Source organism: Rutilus rutilus (assembly GCF_951802725.1).
Source record: "Rutilus rutilus genome assembly, chromosome: 7".
In the NCBI taxonomy this organism is placed as follows: domain Eukaryota; kingdom Metazoa; phylum Chordata; class Actinopteri; order Cypriniformes; family Leuciscidae; genus Rutilus; species Rutilus rutilus.
The window spans coordinates 29342072-29366400 of record NC_140221.1 but is presented as its reverse complement, the minus strand read 5'-3'; the positions used below and the strand labels follow the sequence as shown (position 1 = coordinate 29366400).

The 24329-nt window shown below is 35.6% G+C and overlaps 3 protein-coding genes across 4 annotated transcripts; 1 reads left to right on the top strand and 2 right to left on the bottom strand.

Annotated features, from left to right (window-relative positions):
• Positions 1–499: 499 nt before the first annotated feature.
• arpc5lb (actin related protein 2/3 complex, subunit 5-like, b) lies at positions 500–5454 on the bottom strand. The gene is made up of 4 exons (XM_084413280.1): positions 5072–5454; positions 1586–1658; positions 1315–1491; positions 500–1155 (listed from the first exon to the last, which is right to left on the bottom strand). The coding sequence occupies exons 1-4, from the start codon at positions 5209–5211 to the stop codon at positions 1093–1095; spliced, it is 453 nt and encodes a 150-aa protein (XP_084269406.1). The 5' UTR covers positions 5212–5454; the 3' UTR covers positions 500–1092.
• Positions 5455–7990: 2536 nt separating this feature from the next.
• Positions 7991–14916, top strand: zmat5 (zinc finger, matrin-type 5). Its single transcript, XM_084413131.1, has 5 exons — positions 7991–8310; positions 9669–9731; positions 9835–9915; positions 10064–10172; positions 13663–14916. Exons 1-5 carry the CDS (start codon positions 8184–8186, stop codon positions 13802–13804), a joined length of 522 nt encoding a protein of 173 aa, XP_084269257.1. The 5' UTR covers positions 7991–8183; the 3' UTR covers positions 13805–14916.
• A 2289-nt stretch (positions 14917–17205) lies between these two features.
• cabp7b (calcium binding protein 7b) lies at positions 17206–22453 on the bottom strand. 2 transcript variants are annotated; one of them, XM_084413129.1, is made up of 5 exons: positions 21476–22453; positions 20223–20366; positions 19729–19841; positions 19173–19320; positions 17206–17657 (listed from the first exon to the last, which is right to left on the bottom strand). In XM_084413129.1, exons 1-5 carry the CDS (start codon positions 21582–21584, stop codon positions 17530–17532), a joined length of 642 nt encoding a protein of 213 aa, XP_084269255.1. In that variant the 5' UTR covers positions 21585–22453; the 3' UTR covers positions 17206–17529. The 2 variants fall into 2 exon arrangements, with proteins under 2 accessions (XP_084269255.1, XP_084269256.1); XM_084413130.1 differs by having other exon boundaries at positions 17510–17653; positions 21476–21678.
• Between the last annotated feature and the right edge of the window lie 1876 nt (positions 22454–24329).

The following is a 24329-nucleotide window of genomic DNA, read 5'->3' as shown; positions in this document are numbered from 1 at the left end:
GAACATTTAGTATTTTATTTAGACAAAAACTGTATAATTTAATAGACCATTTATCAGTTATTGGTTGTAACAAAATTTTAATATCAGTGCATCCCTAATTAAGCCAAATATTCGATTCAGCCCATACACGTGAAAAACCATTTGACATTTATAGATGAATACAGCTCCTGGTCCTTGTGCCGCCCAGCAGTGAGATTACAGCACTCTGTTCCATGAATGATATCCCTGGGGCTCTGGTCTTGGCATGATAGAAGTTATCAGTATTACATCCTTCAGAATTCTTTGAAGACCCCTTTATCTTCTTTTCCTGATAATATGCATTATCTTAATTACCCTGCCCTTCCTGCTTCTGTAGGTCACCGTCCCGATACAACTTTCAAACAGGTTAGACAAGTCTGTTGTACAGCATTACCATTTTATTATGTGGCCGATGAGGTAAGTTATGTTCATACTCTGTATAAATCATACATTAAAATTAAATCAAACACAGATGACAACATAAAGGAGATCCATTTACTTTATTGTAGCAGGCACTTTACAATGATCCCCACTCTACCCCTTTGGTGTACATCACTGGTTCCATTATTAAATTTCTGCACAAAAACAAAACAAAGGAGTATGGGACAAAGATGTGAATTAAAATAAGAAAATAAAACTGATTAAATCTTACTAATCAAATAACAACCTCACTGACTGAATTACCGACTCGCTTTTGATGCTCACACTCACCTGATCTTTATTCACCTCATGTTACTTATAGCACGTACACCGGGATTGTTTTGTTTTCCATTTTTCCCCTCAAAAAACCATGTCGGATTGAAATCTTTTTTTTTGATGCCAGTATATCATAGAATAATTTATGATATATTGACATATGAACGTTGCTTCACTTTTACACAAGCATATTTTTTTCAGTTTGAAACAAGTGCTTTGTTGTTTCTCTACCGTTTAGTTTTTTTTTAAGTTTTTTTCTTCATCAGGGCAGTAGCATTCAAAACGATGGTCTCTTGTTCTTTCCTTTAAGTAACAGGCGAACCTGCCTCATGTCCTCTGCGTCTCTTAGCGACATTGTTTCCAGGTCTGCTCAGGTAGTCATACAGTCTTCCTGGCTGTCAGAACTCGAACAATAGAGCCTAGTCCTCCAATGGCAAATGCCTGTTATAAAAGATAGGGAGAAAAAAAAAAACATGCATCCCACATTAAAGTTATGTTTTATTCATGTTATATATAGCCCACTAAAAATGTGTATTACATATCTGATGGTTTTGTACCTACATTGTGAACTACTGACTGAAACAAAATTCTTGGGTTTACCTTTTCATGCCACTGCAGCAATATGGCACTGCTATTTTCTACGGGCCTCTCAAAGCCTTTGTAGATATACTTCATAAGAAGATCGACTCCATTCTTGTCGAGAGATTTAACAGCGGGCTCTATATCGCTGCCCCTAAATGATGTCAGAACCTTCAATACCACAGTCTGAGCTCTTTCCTGGGAATGAAAGACAGAAAAGATGGCGTATTTTAAGAAACTGTGCTCTATATACTTCATTGTAAAAATACGTTTTTGTTCAAACTGTCTGTACCTTTATTGCAGGGTTCTTGCTGTTGATTGGAGGGTTCCTAAGAGCAATATGAAGGGCTGCCATCATGTCCCCTGTGCATTAGAGCTGGTTAAGGAAGACAATCAATAGCCTTAGCTCTAATCATACAGTAAATTTAAAAAGTGAAGCTTTAAATTTTGCATAAGCTGACTAGGGGGAACTAGGTTTCTCGGATGAAGATGTCACAAACATATACGCGCACACTCAAGCTGAACCCTAAGGAATTTCTCAAAACAAATGATTCTTTTAGACGGGACTAAACTCTCAGGAACACGGATGATTGATTGTCTGGTACGCTGAAGCAGCTTGCCACTACATTCTCCAACAACTGTGAATGACACAGTGCATTAATATGAGAGATAGACGGCTATCCCTAGTTTAATTTCAGTGTCTAAATGAATTAATATCAACTTTTAATCTAACTATTCAAATTTTAGACGCTGTGACCTCAATGATAAAAACAGAAAGCCTCAAAATAGAAGCAAAACAGAGAACACTCTTGAGTCTCAAGCCACTCGTCTTCAGCGCCCTTGTGTTCCAGAATATTTTCTTCTTCATCTGGGAACTTCTTGTCCCCAGATGTCCTTTTCTCTTGCTGTGCTGAGGACGTTCCACTTAAGTTTGGAATTACATATCCATCACCGTATTTCTTTTCTAACTTAAAGCATGAGTGTTCGTTTTTTAGTTGCAGTATAAATTTACATTTCACTCTCAACTATTCAGAAACAAAATAAAGACATTCATTAAAATAAGACATAAAAGGAAGTCACGTTTTCACGACAAACACCATGAAAGATTTTACCAGATGGATCTGTCCACATGTTTTGAATTAAGTTGTCAGAGATACCCTAAAATTGACTGCTTAAAGACAACCGAACACACAAAATAACCAGTCTCAGAGAACCATAAATGAGAATTCAAAAACATCTAATAAACACTCCACTCTGGAACATCCATCCATCAAAAGTTTGGGGTCAGTAAGATCGTTTTTTTGCAAGAAATGAATGATTTTATTCAGCAAGGATGCATTAAATTGGTCAAAAGTGACATTAAAGACATTTATAATATTACAAAATATTTCTATTTCGAATAAATGCTGTTATTTTAGAATCCAAAAAAAAAAAAAAAGTTTCATGGTTTTCAAAAAAAAAAAAAAGAAAAGGAAATTTGCATATCAGAATGATTTCTGTGACATGTGACAATGATCATGTGACAGCTGTAAAGATGCTGGAAATTCAACTTTTCCATCACAGGAATAAATTACATTTTGAAATTTATTAAAATGGAAAATAGTCATTAAATTGTAATAATGTTTCACAATACATAGTAGTGAAATAGTTTTTTTATAAATACTTTTTTACCCCCTTTCTACCCCGCATCAAGACTGTGGTAAAAGCATGTACTGCCAGGGATTCATTCAAAACGCCAACAAACTCATCAGGGAGCATGTAAGGTTCCTTTGGGACCTCTTGTTTTTCAAAGTGCGGCTCAGCGCTCTATAATAACATCTTGCAGTTCAGCAAGATCAAGCTTTTTGCATTCTGCCCCACTGCACAGAAGAAGTGCTGCGAAACAAGTCAGATACTGATGCCCACCAGTCAGACAGACCATCACACTCAAAGGCTGCACATCTAGCCTGAAGGTCTCACATCAGAGGACCTTCACATGATACTCTACTGTCCATAGAAAAGGTTAATGAGTGCTTATTACAGGTTTGAGACTTTAAGTGGGAAACACTGGAACAGTGAATCTCCTAGTTGTGGCATGTGAGAGTAAACTCTGCATAAAAGATTCAGTCTCACGGGTTTCAGCCGTTTCACCAAATCAACTCAAGATAACATCAGCAGGAACTTACTAGACCAGGTACCATGGTAGAGCAGAGAGGAAGAGGAAGCCTGATGCAAATCAAGAGGTCTCAGGGCAGTGGCACAATGAGGGGAGAAGCCACGAGGTGACGGGCCTCAGATATGGCAGCCAAATTTCATTTCACATCCTGCCAGGGCCAAATCCCAACCCTTTAGACAGCTCAGAGAGGGTAGTAACAGCAGAATGAATTATCACATTATTGGCAACAACTTTTTATCCAAAAACTAGAGGAGATCATGTTCAGGCACATTTCACCTGTGAGCAAAACTGGCACCATGGAGATCACAAACAAACAGGAAGATCACAGAGACAATCACACCATTGTATACCTCAGCCTATACAGTACAGGGAAACAAATGGCAACGTGACAATAGCGTGTGGATTCACAACCCTCCTTAACAGGTTTATTTACAGTGACACAATGCAGACGACTGTTTGCTTCAAATGCCTATTATGATGAGCGCGGTCTAGCCTAATTGGAACACTGTGACAGAATGATGTATCTGAAATGTCAGACCGCTCTTGTTCTCAACAGCTGAATAAATGAATACAATACATTATATTATAAAATAAAAGTTCAATTTTGAAACACAAGCCACTTGAGAAACATTTCACTGCTTCTCAAAACAGGCTAGGCTACCCATCAAGTGTTGAATGCAAATTAACTATTTTTATCCTATTGGTTACATTTGAAATCAAAGGATATTTTGAGTTTTAAGTGACTAAAAAGAGTTTCTGATATATTTTATAGAGTTCTCAAGTGTAAATAATTTCATTTTTACATGCCTGCTGTAAACATTCACATGACCCGAGCGGTTACTTCCAATTTGCGTCTCTAAAAGATAATGTCTGTCTGTTAAAGCTCCATAAAAGGTATTTGAAATGTCACAATAAAAATTGTGTAAAATTATGATTGCTCAGTCTCATAAAAAGGACACATAAACATGTCAGTGGTCACATTATGTAACCAGTGGAAAAACAGTTCCATTTAAAGTAAGGAACTTATGGATTTTAATGTACGGTTACATTAAATGATCCCCTCACAGATGACTGCTCAAAAAAAGTTAATGTATCGTTTGCATCTTTCCTTATTGAACAACTGACCTTTGGGAATTTATAGTTGTTACCAGGCATAAAACATGCTTTCACTAACTTTAAAACCTTTTAAAAATGACACGACACTTGTTTCACTGGCCCATCCAAAGAGAAAATATATATATTAATTTCGCTAGTCAGCATTTTGAATTAAATTAATTATATCAGCTATAAAGTTAACTTTCATCTATAATATTACGTAAACTATAATTATTCTAAAATGCTTAAGAAACATTGTTACAATTTCTTACAATTATCAATGTTAAAAACAGCTGTGCTGCTTGATATTTTTATGGAAACCATGATGCATTTTATAAACTATAACAATTGTGTCGTTGCAGCTTAAATGAACACAAAACAACGCGATGTTAAAATCTTGTAAACAAGGCAGCACAATCATCACGTCATCATGCCCTAGTACTGTACCGAGCGGGGCGCGCGCTCATGTCACACGGGCTTCACGTTCATGTCTCAATCCCCAAAAACGTTGCTCATATTAAAGGATATTGCCTGATAAGGTTGTCGACTTCCGCCGCATCAGGTCCTTGCTGGTCTGCAGCCTCATCGTGATCGTCCACGAATTTATTCTCGTCGAATTCATCAATGTCCACCTTTCTGAAGCGCGAAGACAGCGTGTTCTTGGCCATCGGGGCCAGTGTCACTCACCAGCGGTCCCGTGTGCTGTAACAGCGTCTGTGCTCCGATGGGAGATTTCAGTCTCTGGTTATAGTCGACGTCAGAGACACCACATTTAAAAATACATCCAAAGATGGACGAATAGATTAGTCAAAGTGGGTTGCGTTCACCGTATTATACCGCCACACACCAGCACATGAGCTGTTTCAGTGTATACCGATGATGCAGAGCTGCATATTTAATATGAAAGGTGTGATAGCAAAGCTTGAGTTCTACTGCCACCTGCTGAGTAGGAGTGTGTGAAGTGATTTTACAGTTAAAGGAACAGTTCACTCAAAATTAAAACTCTCAATATTTACTCTGGAGAATATTAAGGACAACCAATATTCACTTTCTTTACATCTTTTTTTCCACAGCCAAAGTCATCATTCACTTTCTTTGCATTTTTTTTTTTTTTTCACGCGATGAAAGTGAATCCCTTAAAGGGATAGTTCACCCAAAAATGAAAATGTTGTCATTATTTACTCACCCTCAAGTTGTTCCAAACCTGTATGAATTTCTTTCTTCTGCTGAACACAAAATAAGTTGTTGAACACAAAAATAAGATATTTTAAAGAACGTTTTTAACCGGACGGTTGCTGGGCCCCATTGACTTCCATATAGGAAAAACAACACTATAGAAGTCCCATCAACTGTTTGGTTACTGACATTCTTCAAAATATCGTATTTGTGTTAAACAGATGAAAGAAACTCATACAGGTTTGGAACAAAATGAGCAAGTGATGACAGAATTTTCCTTTTTGGGTGAACTATCCCTTTAAGTAACATTTTTATCTAAATAGCTATATTTCACCTTCTCCACAGTGCACACCTTCTTAAAGTTTAGCTTTTAAGTTAACTCATTTAAACCCAAATTATGCCCAGTAAGCACATGTGTTTTACTCATGTAAAATGTATCTGGAATGAAATAGTTTTCATTAAAACGTTTTTAATATAAGTATTTGTTCAATTCTTGGTCGCAAACTGTAACCGGTGGAGAGCACAAAATTGTTCAACTAACCAGTAATTTTTTTTTCCTTTTTTTCCTTTTATTAATGAAATAATATAATGCAACATAATGCAACTAACTATTGCTGAGTATTTCACATCCTGTGATCATGTGGCACAGACAGAGTGATCTTTTGAATACATTAATAACAGACCTAAATATTACAAATTTATGGTAGTTATATGTCTATTAAGACATCTTTTTTTACATGCTTCCATTCTGTTTATGGAGATTTTTTGACAGACACAGACATATACACATGAAATCAAGATAGTCTGCACATTATTAGTTGATAACTAAAATACGCCAACAATTGTTGACTTTTCAAACAAAATTCAGTCTCAAATGAGGCGTTTGACCGATTCGAATAGGGCCTACTATACTAAATTATTCAGTGTTTAAAATAGGAAAACATGAAACGGGTCAGTGAATTATTGTGATCAGACAGAATGTGTAAAAGAAAGGTTAAAACGTATTAAGGAAGTAAGAAACATGGGTGTTGATTTACATTACATGATCATTTAATATGAAAAGCCTTTTGACAGAGCATGCAGAACAATCTAAAATATATAGTGCTATTATAAAATATATTAAAGAAATAGGATTAGACTGCAGAATTTAGTGTTATGTATTTTTTTTATTTAATTTAATTTAATTTATTTTAGCGCTCCACACTCCAGTCCAGTTGGTGGCGGTAATGCACCGAAAGTTGGTTTGCCAACCGCTGTATAACACCATTAGAAGAAGAAGAAGGCGTTTGTCCGCTAGAGGGCGCTAAATACGTGGCCTAATTCTGAGTCTGCGCAGCCAGCATGTTATTAATAATTTTACTAATAAAATATTCACAGATGGTTCAAAGAACCCTAAAAATGGACAAACAGGTGCTGCAGTGTACATCCCACAATGTGGAAAATATATCAAGAAAAGAACAACAGATAATCTTTGAGTTTATACAGTAGAACTGGTAGCCATTAGGCTATATTGGAATATAAGAATATAACCCCAAAAATGTTTTAGTTGCGTCTGATAGTTTGTCTGCACTCACAAGCATAAAAACAGGGAAATCATGCAGGCCTGATATGCTAATTGAAATATATCAAACAATATACAGATTACATAATAAAGGGTTGAGTCTATGGTTTGTTTGGGTTCCTGCACATGTTGGTGTGAAAGGAAATGAAGAAGTGGATATGTTGGCTAAACAATCTCTTAAATCACAACAGTAGATTTGCAGATTGCATTAAGTAAAACTGAGGCTAAAGCAATCATAAAAGATCAAACTCAAAAAATATGGCAGGAATATTGGGATATTAGTGATACAGGAAGACGTGTATACTATTCAAAGCTCTGTTGGCATGAAAAGGGAGATGAGTAAAAAGCAAAGTGAAGAAAGGATTATCACTCATCTCAGAATAGGACATACAGGGCTCAACAAGACACTTCATAAATGTCTTCGTAGACATATAAATGGAATGTGTTTACATTGCAATCAACCAGAATCTGTCCAACATGTGATGATGGGTTGTTATGTAGCCTATATGAAAAGGAAAGGAAGGAATTAAAAGAAAAATTAAAACTAAACTTCACTTTAAAAAACATCCTTACAACAGCATTGAGGAAAATACATACAGTTAATATATATATATATATATTTCTTCCCCTACTTCTGATCCACACTCCCTTTCAGTAGGTGGCGGTAAAGCAGGTTTTCCAACCGCCAATAAAGACATAAGAAGAAGGAGGAGAAGAAGAAGAAGTATGTTATTATTATTGCCGCCATATTGAACTGGCTGACAGAAGTAACGTGTTAAATCGAAGACGACATCGAAAATTCATATTGATATATATTGATATATAGTATATATTTACTTAATTAACATTAAGTTTATTATTTTAATTTAGGTCTGATTTGTAGTATTTTCTGCATTGAGAACAATGGGGAAGAGGTATTATTGCGACTACTGTGACCGCAGCTTTCAGGACAACCTACACAACAGAAAGAAGCACCTGTTCGGCGTGCAGCACCACCGGGCGAAGAAAGCCTGGTTTGACAACTTCAGAGGTAACTTACTCGGGGCATTCCTGGGATTCGGTGCCTTTTGTGTCCCCACTCCCCAGTCTAAACTTACTGCCTTAAAATGTTGAACAATATAAACTTTAAACCTGTCTTAGTCATAAATAACACAGTTTGAATTCTAAGCATTATTAAAAAATAATTGAAGACATTTTGCAGGATTTTGAACCACCATATATCAAAATGTTTCATATGTTCCCAGGCCCGTGTATCCCAATTTCGTATTTAAGACACTTACTATATATTATTTTATCCAAATAACTTTTTTACATTGTTGGGTATATCAACAGTTATGATAATATTCAATTAATATATTCTTTTCACTTATTACATTTATTTTTGCAATTATAATCAAGGTGTTTTACCGATTTTCTCTTTCAAATTTGAGGTGGTTAAACCTTATTTTGTCCACCCTGTTAAGGAAAAAATAAAAAAACATTAGTAAAAAATCATAGTTTTAAAATTACAATTTTAAAAACCATGCAATTATTTATTAGATACACCTTCTATGTTAGCTACTTTTTGCTTAGACGCGGTGCAGTGGCTGATTTTAGGTCAGAATGTCCCCTCAGAAGACCTAACAGAGTGGACACTGAAGAGTGGACATAATTGTGAAAGTAATGTATGTTTAAAGTTGAAGTAGTGTAGTTAAAGTTCTTTGGCAATGTTTTACATATTGTTTCATATCTAAGTCCAGTTCAAACTAAAATAATTATGTAACCTTTTTGTATGTGAGAGATAGAAAATTATTATTATGTCATAAAATCAGCAAAAAACATAAAAATAATTCAGTGACAATGAAAATGTACTGGAGAATCAATAATGCAGTATTTTAAAAAGTAAACAAAAATGCTGTTTAGGCATTTGAATCTGAAAACGAAAAATGTAAAATGATGTGTTTGTGAGAGGTACAATTCACACACAATATGCACGTTTTCTGATAACTTATTAACTGATATCTTTTTAAATGGAACAAGTAGTTTTTAGTATTAGTATAATACTAAATTAGTATCCATTAGTATTTGAAACTGTTGTTCATTTGTCCCGAACAGGGTGGACATTTTTGATCTTCCATTTATTTTATTTTGTTTAATAAATGGTTAAATGTATTTACCCAAGCTTGACCAAAATCATTTTTCAAATGTTTTACATCACCCTATCATGATTACACTAGAATCTCTTTTAAAAACTGAGTTTGAATTTCTACGTTTTATGATGGCCAAAAGGCACTGATTCTGAATACCAGGAATGACCCACTCACAGAAAACAACACACAGCAGCAGGAGGTTTTAGAACAATTATGTTAAGGTAAAGCACTTTTTTTAATTTGTAATTTTTATTTTCAGATGTTGCCACAGTTTTAAATGAAGAGCGGACAAAGGAACCCTGCAGAAAGTTTCTTCAGACAGGTAAGACATTTGACAGAGTAAAAGAAGATGTGTTGCTTCTTTAGTTAAATATGTTTTCTTTTATGAACCTGATAGTGCGCTTGTTTCTCTCACTGCCTTTCAGGACAGTGTGTATTTGGTCCAAACTGTCGTTTTTCACACATGTCTGAGAGCTACATGCAGATGCTGGAGCAAAAGATTGATGGTGAGGTGCTACAGTGATCTCCTGATGCCTTTTAGGTGTATCAATGATCTTTAGAGAAGGCATGCTTAGTGCTGATCAGGCTGTTGACATACACTTATACATTTTCACAATTTGTTAAACTGAGTACATTGTTGTAATTTCCTGTCAGATGAAAAGCGACGGAAGGAAGACCCTGACCAAGGTAGATCATCTAAGCGCAGCATTGATGAATGGCTCTCCAGAAGAGAGAAGAAACGAGCTGCTTTGACATCAGGAAGGTAGGGCTGGGTAAAAAATATCGATTTCTCGATTTTAATCGATTCTCATTTTTATGAACCGATATTTTAGTCGATTAGTCATCCTGTTTTCAGTTGATGAATGAATGGAACATTGTAGCGTGCATCCCATCCAATAAATGGCAATAATCTTTGTGCTTTGTTACTATTGATATGAAACAAAGTCTCAGATTTCAAATTACGTCCATTTTCTTTCGAAATTCGAAAACATAGGCTAAATACTGTTTTGGCGCTGTGGCGTGAGATCGCTCTGGCGCAGACCAGCTCAAGAGAAGCACATGATCTTCTCTTCCGCCTTAATAATTCCAGTTACAGCGCGAAATAAACATGAATGAGCATCTGAAAGTGTTAAAAGATAGAGTACAACTTCTCGAAATCCGTATCATGTCACATGGAATCACTCAATCAGTGTTTCAACCGTGGAAAGACGTCAGTAAAACAGCCCTAGTACTTAATGCAGGATACTGGACAGAATGGTGATTTGGAAAGGCTGGTTTGTTTCCAATTAATGTTTCATTCTCTAAGATGGGTTATCTGGGCTCAGGTCTCATTTATTTTGAGTTTGATGTTGACAAATGATCAGTTCTCTTCCTCGCACGCAGGGCTGGAAATGGCTGAGATTCACTGGAGGGGCTCTAGTTGGAAAGATTTTTTTTCCCCAGATGGTTTTAAATATAACATCTTCTATAATAACATTAAACAAATGTCATGTTTCCACCCCCCAAAAATTTCTTGAACAATTTCAAAACAGGCACATGAAAGATCAATTAACAACATTTATGAATTGTGTGTGTGGCACAAACATGTTCATTCAACAGATTAAGATAATTACCCGTTTAATTTATTTTTGGCCAAATTTAAGATACATTGTGTAAGAATCTGCATATGTGGTGCATGCAGAATTGAACAGGTCACACAGACATTTAAAATGCATTTAACCTGTCCTCAGGTTACAGAAGACCGCAGAATGTTTTGGATGGCTACCTCTCAGTTTAATGCTCAGTTAAATCAACAATTATTAAACATTTAAAAGTGAATCTAGTTTTAAGGGTAAAGGAAGCTAATGTGCATTCTAAAAATCAAAATAATTTTGATATATATATATATATATATATATATATATATTAACTTATCCTTTTTCTTAAACAATGGTTCAAATGGTTGGAATGTGATGTTTTTATCATTTTATAAATCTTTTTTTTTGTTGAGGATGTGACCATAGACATTGAGTTTTTTAAAAGCCATGTTGCTGCCTAAACATGTTCAGAATTTAAAGGGTATTAATGAGTTGATCTCCCCCTCCTTCTCACAACCTGTTTCATCACATGAGGTTATTATGCTGTTTTTACTCAATGAGCTGGAAATTGAAAATCACAATTCTTTTGTTTAAAACAGATCACAATTATGCCACGATTCTGATTTGTCAGCTATAATGTAATTTGCTAGAGGTGATGACAAAATGTTAGTTGCTGCAGTCTATTTAAAAAATATATATAAATAATTATTTACATTTACATTTATTCATTTTTAGCTGACGCTTTTATCCAAAGCGACTTACAATTGCTATATATGTCAGAGGTCGCACGCCTCTGGAGCAACTAGTTAAGTGTCTTGCTCAGGGACACATTGGTGTCTCACAGTGGATTCGAACCCGGGTCTCTCACACCAAAGGCATGTGTCTTATCCATTGCGCCACACCTCCCCTATTTGAATGAATTATTTAAAAAAAATATATACTTTTTTTAAAATCTATTTTGATCACTACTGTAGACTTCAGTGTTTATCTGATTATGACATATAAACTTTTATCTCAGTACTTCTGTGATCATTTGAATTACTGTAACACAGAAATAATGCTACTTTTTGTAAAGCTATTTCATACCTATACATGACAGCTGCTCTCTCTGGGGCAGCGGCAGCGCCAACGCTGATTTGAATGTTCCGCTGTAATCGTAGCTACGTTTGCCAAATGTTTAAAAGACGTAGCTGATGTGTCAGTGTTGCATTTTTAAATTTTATTATATATTGCGCTTTGTTTTTGTGATGAATTCGTATCGCTTTCGTAGGCTATTGAGTGAATAAAAGACAGAGATCCCTTTCATTTCCCTAAAAAATCTAACCAATTTGAATTAGAATTTTTAAATTTGAATATATATATATATGTACTTACAGACCCTTTCCAAAAAATTTGAATATCATGGAAAAGTTTATTTATTTCCATAATTCCATTCAAAACGTTAAACTTCCATAGATTATAGATTCAGGGCCCACAACTTAAACAATTTCAAGTATTTAGTTGTTTATTTGTACATAATTTGGGCTTCCAGCTCATAAAACCCACGAAAACAGGATTTCAAAAAATTTGAATATTACATGAAATCACACAGTAATTACACAGTGATACCATGGTAATTTAACCAGGTTTTGGTTCTTTTGGCAGTGTGGGCAGGTGCAAATCCTGCTGGAAAATGAAGTCAGCATCTCCATAAAGCTTGTCTGCTGAAGGAAGCATGAAGTGCTCTGAAAATGTCCTGGTAGACGGCTGCGTTGAGTGGACAGCACAGTGGACCAGCACCAGCCGATGACCAACACAGACTGTGGAAACTTCCCACTGGACTTCAAGCATCTTGGATTGTGTGCCTCTCCATTCTTCCTCCAGACTCTGGGACCTTGGTTTCCAAATGAGATGCAAAATTTGCTCTCATCAGAAAAGAGGACTTTGGTCCACTGTGCTTTATTAAATCCAGAGTCAACGCAGCCGTCTACCAGGACATTTTCAGAGCACTTCATGCTTCCTTCATTTTCCAGCAGGATTTGCACCTGCCCACACTGCCAAAAGAACCAAAACCTGGTTCAATGACCATGGTATCACTGTGTAATTACTGTGTGATTTCATGTAATATTCGAATTTTTTGAAATCCTGTTTTCGTGGGTTTTATGAGCTGGAAGCCCAAATTATGTACAAATAAACAACTAAATACTTGAAATCGTTTAAGTTGTGGGCCCTGAATCTATAATCTATGAAAGTTGAAAGTTTTGAATGGAATTATGGAAATAAATAAACTTTTCCATGATATTCAAATTTTTTGGAAAGGGTCTGAGTATATATATATGATATGATAATTAATTTGAAAATTTAATAATTCTCCTAGACAAAAAAAACCCTCCTGTTATCTGTTATTCTGTTTTATTATAGTAAATACAGAGAGACTTTTTACAACCAGTTTTGTTATGATTGAACATGTTGCTTATCTTTATGTATGAGGAATTCCAGCTGCTTGGGTGCAAGTGTGCTTCAGAGCATTCAAAATACATGAACAATCTTGTTTTAGAGGTCACCTTGACACATTAAAGCGAGATGCCTGCAGCTGTTTCATTTGCATAATTACCTGCATATAGGTTCCAATGGTAGAGAATACGCACACATGCTCTTGAGCTCAGCAGTATAACCTGTTACTCCTTTTATTTTCAGAGTTTTAAAGATAGAAGAGGAAGAATGCACTGAGAACATCGAGATTCCTCCATATCTGCTGTCTATTCCAGATCTTCCTCCATCTCTCCATCCCCCACCAAATGGTGGTTGGAAAGTGACACAGCAAAATGAATGGGGTTGAAATGGAGTTTGTAAAAAATCCTTTAATGCTTTTTTCCCCCCAAGAATATGCTTCTAACTGTTACTGTTACAAAGCCATTTCATAATTTTTTTGAAGTGAAAACAATGTACGTATTTGTATGGAATTATATAGCAATAGAAATGAAGGTGCATGCTGAAAGAAAAAGCTTTTTTTATAGATGTATATTAAAAATCCAGTGCAATTAATTTCATAATATGGAGTTGTAATTTGCGTGTCTGTAAAGGAGCTCAGGTAGGAGTTAACGTAATTGGTTGCTTTATTAAGAAGTTGCGTGTTCTCAGGCTGAACGCTATTGTTTTTGTCTGCCTTCTGTGGTTTAGATTGAAATTCAGATGAGGCAAGCATTTTCAGTTTAGTCCAGGGACATTGTGTACTGTTTGCTTGCATGGACTTAGTAAACTCCCATTGTCTTCACTGATGAATGTTACGCTAGACTGTGATGTGTTAGATTTGCAGACCAGGTGATGAAAAGTCCTATTAGATACGTGTTGGAGCAAAGATATAATTAGTCGTCTGAAAAAAACAACAACGTTTTTCTGGTCTAGTAGCGTTTAGTAACCAGCCTCAGTTGTATACAGCACATACAAAAAAAGAAAAAGAAAGATAGCAGACCTGTTCCACCAAAGCATGTATTTTATAAGGGTATTTTTGTGGAAATGTGACCAAATGCCTTGCCTTGCCTCTGATACTCCCAATCTGATTTTGCTCTCTCAAATGCAAGAATGTAGAACGTGTTGAATAATGAAAAGACCAAAGAAGAAGCACCACTGTTTTAATTCAGTTGTTCACATGGTACATTTAAATGTAACATCAGCACATTTTTGGCACATCATAGATTCAAGATGGTTTTCTAGGGCTACATTGATGCAATATAAAGTCACTTACATTGTATATATTACTGTTACATCACTACATTAATATAATTATGTGAGCTAATTTGTAACTGCCAATGTGTATCAGCCATTGTGTAGGCAAATGCAATAGATGTCATTTAAGTAAATGTGCTGTCATTTTTCCATGTGAAATAAGATTAATTTATATTAAAGAAATATTGGGAAAATACAAAAATAAAACTATATTTCATATAATTCTAGGAGTCTTACCCATTTATTACTATGATTGAAAAAACATGTTAAATAATAATATCCTATAAGTGTGTAAAAAACTATTTTCACAGCAGGTCACATGCTTGAGCTTTGGAAATCAAAAGCATGATATGTTTCTGATGTCCTGAAATCAGTATCTCAATTTGTATATCACAGTAAATTGTCATCAAAAAGCATAGGTTGCATATTTTGAGAACAAAGGCTGACTTTAACATTACACAATACAACATCAGAAAATTACAAATGCATGCAACTGCAAAGAAACAGGTTTTCATCATTGCTTCTTGCTCAAAGGTTGTGCCATTATGTCAGCATTACCTTCATGTGTAAAAAAGCAAGAGTTTGCTGATTACACATAAAAAAATACCTTCTGTAATGTATAATATTAATAATATTTCTCTGAATCAAGTCTTAATAATGATATGTTTCACTCTACAACCTTGTTAAACTAATGCAATACTCTTATAATTTGAATTATATGAAGTTGCAGATCCATTTAAATGCTTACTCATGACAGACATACATTATTGTTTTTCAGTCAGAGAAAACGTATTCATATCAATTAAGAGTCATCTGTGATATAGCACAAACACGTGAATTCAATACTGGGAAAGTGCACAAAAATATAGACTTTGGACTTCAAACTTAATACACACATAACAACACCATCCAACTTACTGTTTAGGCACTGAGATTACTGACAAATGCATAAATCACAGATAGGTGCTGGATGCATACATTTATTTCTGAGTATGCATGAGCCAAATATTGCTTGTTACCATTAACTCACACCAAACTTAAAGCTATTAGGTTCAAAATATTACTTTTGAATAATGTGGTTCATTCCCTTTGAGTTATGAATGCGTAAACTTAAAAGAAATGAAAGCTTTAAACTTATCCTGTAATTGTCTTGTTGACCAGGATAATGTGGAGCCATATTTGGGTAACACTTTGCAATAAGGTTTCATTCTTTAGTTAAAAATAAAAATTCTGTCATCATTTACTCACCTTCAAGTTGTTCCAAACCTATATGCATTTCTTTCTTCTGAACACAAAAGAAGATATTTTGAAGAATATGTGTAACCAAACAGTTGATGTTCCACAGTGTGGAAATGCTATGGAAGTCAATGGGGTCTACCAACCGTTTGGTTACACATATTCTTCAATATATACTCATACAAGTTTGTAACAACTTGACGGTGAGTAAATGATAACAGAATTTTCATTTTTTGGGTGAACTATCCCTTTAACATGAACTAAGAATGAACAATACTTCAAAAGTAGTTCATTTACTAATACATTATTTCAAAAAAGTTGTATTTGTTAACATTAGTTAATGCACAGTGAACTAAAATGAACAAGCATTGAATGACTGTATTTTTATTAACCACCATTAACAAAGATTAATACTGTAATACTGCTCGCTGTTAGGTCATGTTATTTAATACATTAATCAATATTAACAAATGAAACCTTATTGTAAAGTGTTACCCATATTAGGTTAATGATGTGAGAAAGTTAATGGCGTGATTTATAAATTAAGAATTTAACATTATACAGATTACAACACCCCAAAACAATGAAAACCACACATTGTTGAAGGAAATAATGATAATATTCATACAGACTAATAATTTACTGACAACACTGATGTTACCAAAATGCTAGGAAACATTTCATGCAAATATGTAATCATATGTATTAACACCCAGAACAGTTATATTGCAGGATATCGACAAGAACATTTAGCCTTGTGTGGCACACTATCTGAATAGTCTGTAATATTCAGGCAAAATGAATAAAAGATCTGTCAACAAACAATCCTGAGGGTCAAGACTGGAAGAAATACTGTTTTTGCAAGTTAACAAAAGACAATTGCACAGGCTAGAATCAGTAACACTTTGGGTTGTCACCAAATGTACACTCTGTTTTCCATCACAGTTTATTACTGGTAAATTTCTAGTACATTCATTTTCTTTTTTTAATTGCTCTGAGCCTAACTACTCTTGGTGACATAGACAAATATTATTTCATCTGTCATTTCTTTCTGTATAAACAAATATCCCAAAAGGTGAAACCGGTGGTGTTTGGGACCATGTTTGTAAAATAAATCTACTGTATCTAAAACTATGTACCATACATGATCCGCTGACACAACGTTGTTACAAATTGTGGAAATATTTGTGTCAATGTCATAATGTCATGTTATATAATGACTCTGACACAGTGTTAATATAAAGTGGATTACAACTATACAATATAATATATTATTTTAAGTATGATGTGCTACATTATAATAGATGTCTACTTTGTAACATAAGCCGAGGAAACGTACTATTTTATAGGACAATGATCATTACTAATTGCTCCTGTTTTGTTTCTACACAATAATGACCATGACACTTTTAAACTATATTGTTTTTTTTTTGCCTGTCCAAAAACAGTCTGTCTTTACCTTGAGTTTATAGTAGACTGAAAGTGCAGCCTTTGGTGTTTCTGTAAAACTGTGATCATTAGAAACTAGTTACATTTGGACTTTTTTGCATTTTTACCTTGTTTCCTTTCATCAGTCATTTGTTGTCTTAGAAACAGATCTGTTCATTTCATTCCTCTTCGAAGCATCTGATTGGCTGCGATGAGCATGACGCTGATGATAAATGCAATGGCGAAGGCACAAATCAAGCTCTTGCGCACACAGGTGTGCTTGACTTGTTGCATGGGACTTGCTTTGAGGACAAGTTGAAGAAAAATAGAAGAGAAAAGATTATTATAGATGGATTATTTTCAACAGATATATATTTATAAAACATTGGTGATATAGTCCAACAACTCTAGGACTTTTATCTGTTTATATCACTCCACTTAAAGTAGACTTTTCAATACCTCTTTCTGTAGGTTACACAGTTTCACCAGTAGGTGGCGACAAGTGAATGTCTTTATAAGTGAGTCAATGAATCTGTCGCTGCGTCTGAAATCACATACTGTATTGTAGCTACTACATTTGGTTTGAAACTTTTTTCATGACCATTAAAGTGAATATGGGTAGGATGAGTGAAATTCGGACGTACTACATCTGCGAATCCTCTCCAGTGGCCTCACGGGATAGTAAAATGTTTATCAAATGCGCACTTCAGAATCTTGGTGGAAGTAGTAGGTCATCCCAACACTATCTCACGACCAATTCGTCCGAATTCGTACGAATGATAAAAAGTTGGCTAATTCGTACGAATTCGTACGACCTCACTCGTACGAATTTGTACGATTTGTCTAAACCCACGTGATGGGTAGGTTTAGGGGCGGGGTCAGGGCTAGGTCATTCGTATGAATTCATACGAATTGGGCAATTCGTAAAATATGTACGATTTTGCAAAAACGAGTACGAGTGAGGTCGTATGAATTCGTACGAATTAGCCACCTCGTAGAATTTGTACGTTTTCCCGTGAGATCAGGTTGGTCATCCGGGTAATTTTCGCCTACTGTTTTTTGAATAATATGTGTTTGGACGTTCTAGTATGCTAATCTGAATTCAGCCCCTGTCTTTATGAGTGAGTCATTGAATCATTCATTCGACAAATAAACGCTAGAAACCGAATACAAACTTTACACGAACTTGCAAATCAGAACACTGCCAATATTGTGTTTAAAATGTATGCTTTAACTTGTTGTTTATTAAGCTGTTGTATAAAAGTAATCACACTCGCAATCATACTGTAATTATCTGGCTGCTGTGGCCAACGTTATATTTCTCAACTTTGTCCTCAAGTGGGTTTTAGTTTTTTTTTGTGCTATATTTAGATACAATATGAGTATAAACTTATTACAAAAAATTCAGTAAAAAAAAAAAAATCTACCAAAGAGTATGAGGTGTGCAAGTTTTCAATTGCAGATACACTCAAGTTCATTTGCAGATCCACTCCCCACTATCCTGTTTCAAACAGATTTATGAGCTCCTTTATTTCCCCAGGACTACCAACAGCATATATTTCAGCTAAAAATAGACCGTTTTTCTACACTACAGCAATGGCCTCAGTGTCTTGGGTTTTTAATGGAGTTGACAGACAATTTTGATTGACATGATAATGCCCAGACACTTCATAATGAAACGGATGCGTGGGCACACGCAGTGAGCGCATATGGTAGAGGCAAACAGGTCAAGGTCAATGTACCATGTTTGTCACAATTTTCTTATGTTTTTCTTTTCTTTCTTTTTTTCTGAGAATTGCTAATGTATGAATACTTACTGTCAATATCTACTTGGCACTCGGGGCTGTTTAAGTGACTCTCCTCTGTCATTATAATGTTCTCAATGTCTTTCATAGTCAAATGGTCACAGAAGGTGTCATACAGGAGTCTCTTCAGCTCATCCACAGTCAGCTTTTGCATGTCACACTAATGACAAAAGGAAAAAGAAGAGTAAAAGTGACCTTTTCATTAAAGGAACAATGTTCAAAATTCTGAATGTTCCTGTAAATGATTATATAACTACTATAAATGATCAGCAGCTAATGCACATATGAGTTATACTAAATAGCACATTTAAGAGAATATTGCCTTTTAATGGACTGAAGCAGCACTTTCAACATTAATTTTAATTCAGTGCTATTACTACCAAAGGAATGTCAGCAAGTTAATTGTAGAGTGTGAATAATATATGAATAATCTTCTTTTCCACCTGTAATCACAGGGAGTCACAGGACAATGGGACAAAGTAAAGCTGAAGCCAGACAGAACTAATCATTGCGAGTGACTATATATGGGGCGAAATAATTGAGATTATTTCAAAGAAAACCTCCACACCTTCCAGAATATGGAGTCAAACTCGGCTCCGTGGAACCTGTCAGGCATACCAGCTGAAGACAGTTTTGGTCCGAGAAGTGCTACGAACTCTTCAAAGTCAACCTGACCATCACCTGCAAAATAAAAGATACGAAACACACGGCCCAGCTTCAGCGTTACCTTTTCTTGTGGGAGATCGTAATCTTACGCTGATCCAGCAGAACAGCCAGACTCTAATCTTTGAGTCGTTATCAGAAACATCAGGCCTTTGTTCAATTATTCACAATAACCATTACAATATTGAATTGTTTTGCTCTTGCAGTTGTGTTATATTGAATTTGCAATTCCACCATACCTCTCTGATAAATGTTCCTATAACAGTGCATAGATCTAATCAGAACAAGACGAATTAATAGTGATCCAGAGAATATCACATCATTTAGTTAAGAATGTTGTGCTGAAATGTGCAGAGCTTGTGTGGCCAAAACATGAAATGTTTGTGAGGGCTGATATACCATCCATGTCCAGTCTTTGAATGATCACCTCCAGCTCCACTTCGTTTGGCATGTAACCAAGAGACCGCATGGCCACTCCCAGCTCCTGTTTGGAGATGAATCCATTCCCATCGCGGTCAAACACCTTAAAGGCTTCACGGATCTCTGCAGATGCGCAAGATACAACGCCACGTCACAACATACAATGGCGTCAACTTTTCTAATGATTCTAATATTACTGGTTAACGTTAAGTATATCAGTATGCCTGATTGGAAAGTTGAACCACTTTCTGACTTCCTCCGAAATTAATAACAGGGGAAAAAAAATTGATAAATAAGTGCTATGAGTGAGTGTCCTTTTTTACATTTTTAGTACATTTTTATGTAATTCTGAAAATATTTTCATTTGCCATGACATCCTCATAGTAAATATTATAGATAAAATGTCTGTTAACATTAAATAATGGGAACACTTTTTGGTGTAAAAACAAACTATATTTGTTCAGCTAACATGGTGTAAAAATAATCTATATATGGACATAATGGACTACAATATAGCTAAAGCAGACATGAGATTACATGTGGTATCTGAATTCATATTCTAAAACAAAAAGAAAATGCTTTAAAAAAATTCCCCATATCACTATATATAATTAAGGAAAAATGAAGAGACAGGCCTTTATCTCTCAGGAACTGAATGAGTGTCAGTTAGGTCTGTTTATCACATGCATGCACATATTGGAAGGCTGTACACAGAAACAATATGTATAAAATCACACAAAATGTGTTTTCTTGAAGACACTTGATTGGACAGAATTGAATGGTTTGTTAAATAGTTTACATTGATCTTATATGATGTGAGCATCAAAATGATTAGCAATTTGTAATTTACTAAATGTGACTTTGTCAAAAGATTCAGTATTATTTGTAAATGTTGAATGTCATACAAGTGTTACAAGCGACATTTTTATTTAGATATGAACGCCCACCTTCACCCTTCATATTGCACGCTTTGAACTCCATGTGATGGCGTTTGTTCATACGCTCATTTCAAAACCAGCATAATCTAAATGAAAATATGCACAATTCGTAGTAGCCTATACATGAATAAAATAAAATAAATCAGTAGTGTGAAGGACAAAAACAAGCACTTTCTTTATTGTGGACAGTAGAGGCTGCCACAGGGCGCTCTCCGTGGTGCTGAAACCCACATTCACAAAGTACTATCCCCACAGATAACGTCTCCGTTCAACTTAAATGGAAATATCACTTACCCTCCACTTCATCCTCGGGGAGGCTGACAGGAGCCCTGTAGGAGAGGATATCTGGAATAGAGCAAAGTCCCCTGTACATGAACCTGGAAGTCACAGCACGCACGGGCATTTCTGCGAGGACAAACCAACGCTTGTATCCTGATCTTCATAAAGCACCTGTAGTTCGGCCACTGCAACTTTACCACAGAGCGCTTTTTGGAAGCTCAAAGCCAACAATCACAACGCTTGTCTGATTCATCTTCATCCTGTCTTATTGTGGCCCAGGTGCGATTAGTCACTCTGCACATTCATGCAGAAATGATCATTCATTCGATCGATTGCGGATTGCATTGCATCAGGTGCAAAAACTATTGCCATATGATTTCACCAAACATTCAAGTATTGCCATTCAGACGGAGCTTGTATGGTACAGGTACGCGTATATTGCGGGAAATGTCCCCCTTGTTCTGTACATCTTCAACTGGGTTTGAAGGATAAACGTAGAGATTCCCAACGCCTGTTCAAACACAACGTGCTGTCGTTTCTCCTTGAGATTACGGTGGCTCCATTAGCTTATATTAACTGGGTATAAATCTACACGATGTACACAGGAACCTCCGTTCGAGTGCAAAAAAACCCCGAATTGTGTCACATTATACTAATGCGCATTACCTCCTGGGCATCACCGCCTCCCTCACGCGCTTGATGCAATCCTACAGGTAGTCGAATGGTCTCGAGTTATACGAATCAGAATATGCTGAAGAATTCCAATCACCGAGATTTCTAACATTCTAATAATTTTTGTCCATTTGTCCAAAATGTGGCATGTTCTTAAATAAATGACAAAGCACACGAAAAAAGGGATCCTCCATTACAGAATGACAAATAACGTGTTGATTTGCTACTAGAAATTACTGATGGCAGCTTGAGATGCTAAACAAAAATCCAAGAAATCTCTGCGCAGATGTGTCCTCTGTGAGGTCTGATCCACGAATGCGCGAGCACCTGGTGCATAATGTCCCTTAAACCAAAGTCACTCGCCCACTCTATATGAGCGCGCTCAAATGCGCTTAGATAACAAAAGCCCACTTTCAATCAAACTCTTTCGATTTCCCCAAAATCTTTTATCTTTATTTTTGTTGCTTGTCTGTAACTTATTGAGTGTGTACTCATCTGAAGTTCTAGGGTCGGTGTATTCAGGGTTTCTACTCTATGCGGTGTATGGGTCTTTATCATTTAATGAAGTATTGTAGGCTAAATACACTTTATAATACATTTTTTGAAATGTTACGTGTGCGAGGTGCAATTTATATGAAGAAACTCGTAAAAATATTGCTGTAAAAATATTACTGTATTAAAGTATGAAATGGTTCCACTGACTATAGTCTCAACCTCAGTTTCGTGTTTTTAACTAGAGATCGACCGATTTTAGATTTTTTTTTTTAAATATTAGATCGATTTTTTTTTGTAACGGGATATACCGATACCAATTGTTTGCATGTTTACATGCCTGATAACCGATACAGAACCGATATTTATTTATTGTTTTATTTCTGACATTTATAACAACAGCACTGAACTGAACAAACTGTTTTATGTAACATCAGTTTTTACATACTTTAATTTCTGCAATTTCAATCCCTCCTTACATACAAAACAAAACACACTTCTACATCAATAAATAGAGTCTGAAAGAGTGCAAAACATATTTAGTGCAATGTCACTAAGTGTCTTTTTTAAAATAAAATCTTTGATAAGGTAAACAAACACGACTGTACGTATTTTAAAACGCGGTAGGTAAAAATGAGTGTGTCTGTTTTGGCTTTCCGTGGTCCAAATCACACTGCATACAGGTGAGTATAGCCTATTATTTTATTGTCTCAGCGGGCTTGTTTAGCTTCGTTAAGATGATATAAGGCTAAGTGGATACTTCTGAGAAAAAAAGGTAGTTCGATGGATTTCCTAAAGTTTATTCTGTTTTGTTTTCAGAGTTAGATATGTCTCGATAATTTGCATCTGGATGAATCAAGGTCAACAAAGTTTTGTCTTCAGTAAACGTAATTAGCTTTACCTCTTAGGCAGCATAAAGGACCAGAAGTTAACTATAAAAATGATTAAAATGTGACTAGCAATGAATGATTTCAATTGAGGAAAAAATTAGGCCCATTCTTAGCGCTTCCCTTGACAAGTGGTGTATTTCTTTTAACTGCTCAAGAAAGTCAGATATTATTAGAAGACGTGTGTTTGTATTATCACTTTAAATCCAGCAATTTTAAATAAAGAGAGATGCTGCACAAGTACTCGTTTCTATGTGTACTGTATATGAAGGTTGTTTTGCATGTGTTGAGGGCAGGCAGCAGCTCATTATTCTGGTTCAGAATGTGCCTTCCTGTCTAGGCTTTCAGCTTGTGGTGTTGAACTGTTTGACAGCTTGTCTCAGCACTGGTTTCTCTCTACTGCACATGAATCTTTCCCAATGTCTCTCAAATGTACATCTGACAACTGCCATCATTAAGTCTGCAGTTAGCATGCATTTGAATATGGTGGAGAGGTTTTACTCCATTTTGTCTTTCCTGCTCTAACTTAGAAACTTGGCATTTAGTAGTCTCCTTTTTAATCCCCTTTGTTTTGCCTTATTACATGCCTTGGTCAAGGGCACAATATCAGTGGGATTACTGATGTTGGCTGGTCTCTAAAGTTGGAGAAAACAAAGCGTTCTAAGTTTCATAAACAGCTCTCCTTTTCACTCCTGGATGCATGTATTGATTTGGTTTAATTGCCTGTGACGTGGTTTGTTTTTTAATTCATAGCCTCTTTGAAATCTCCTAAACTCTCTCAGCCTATAGGTTTTTTTAGTCTTTCTAAAACTATCCAA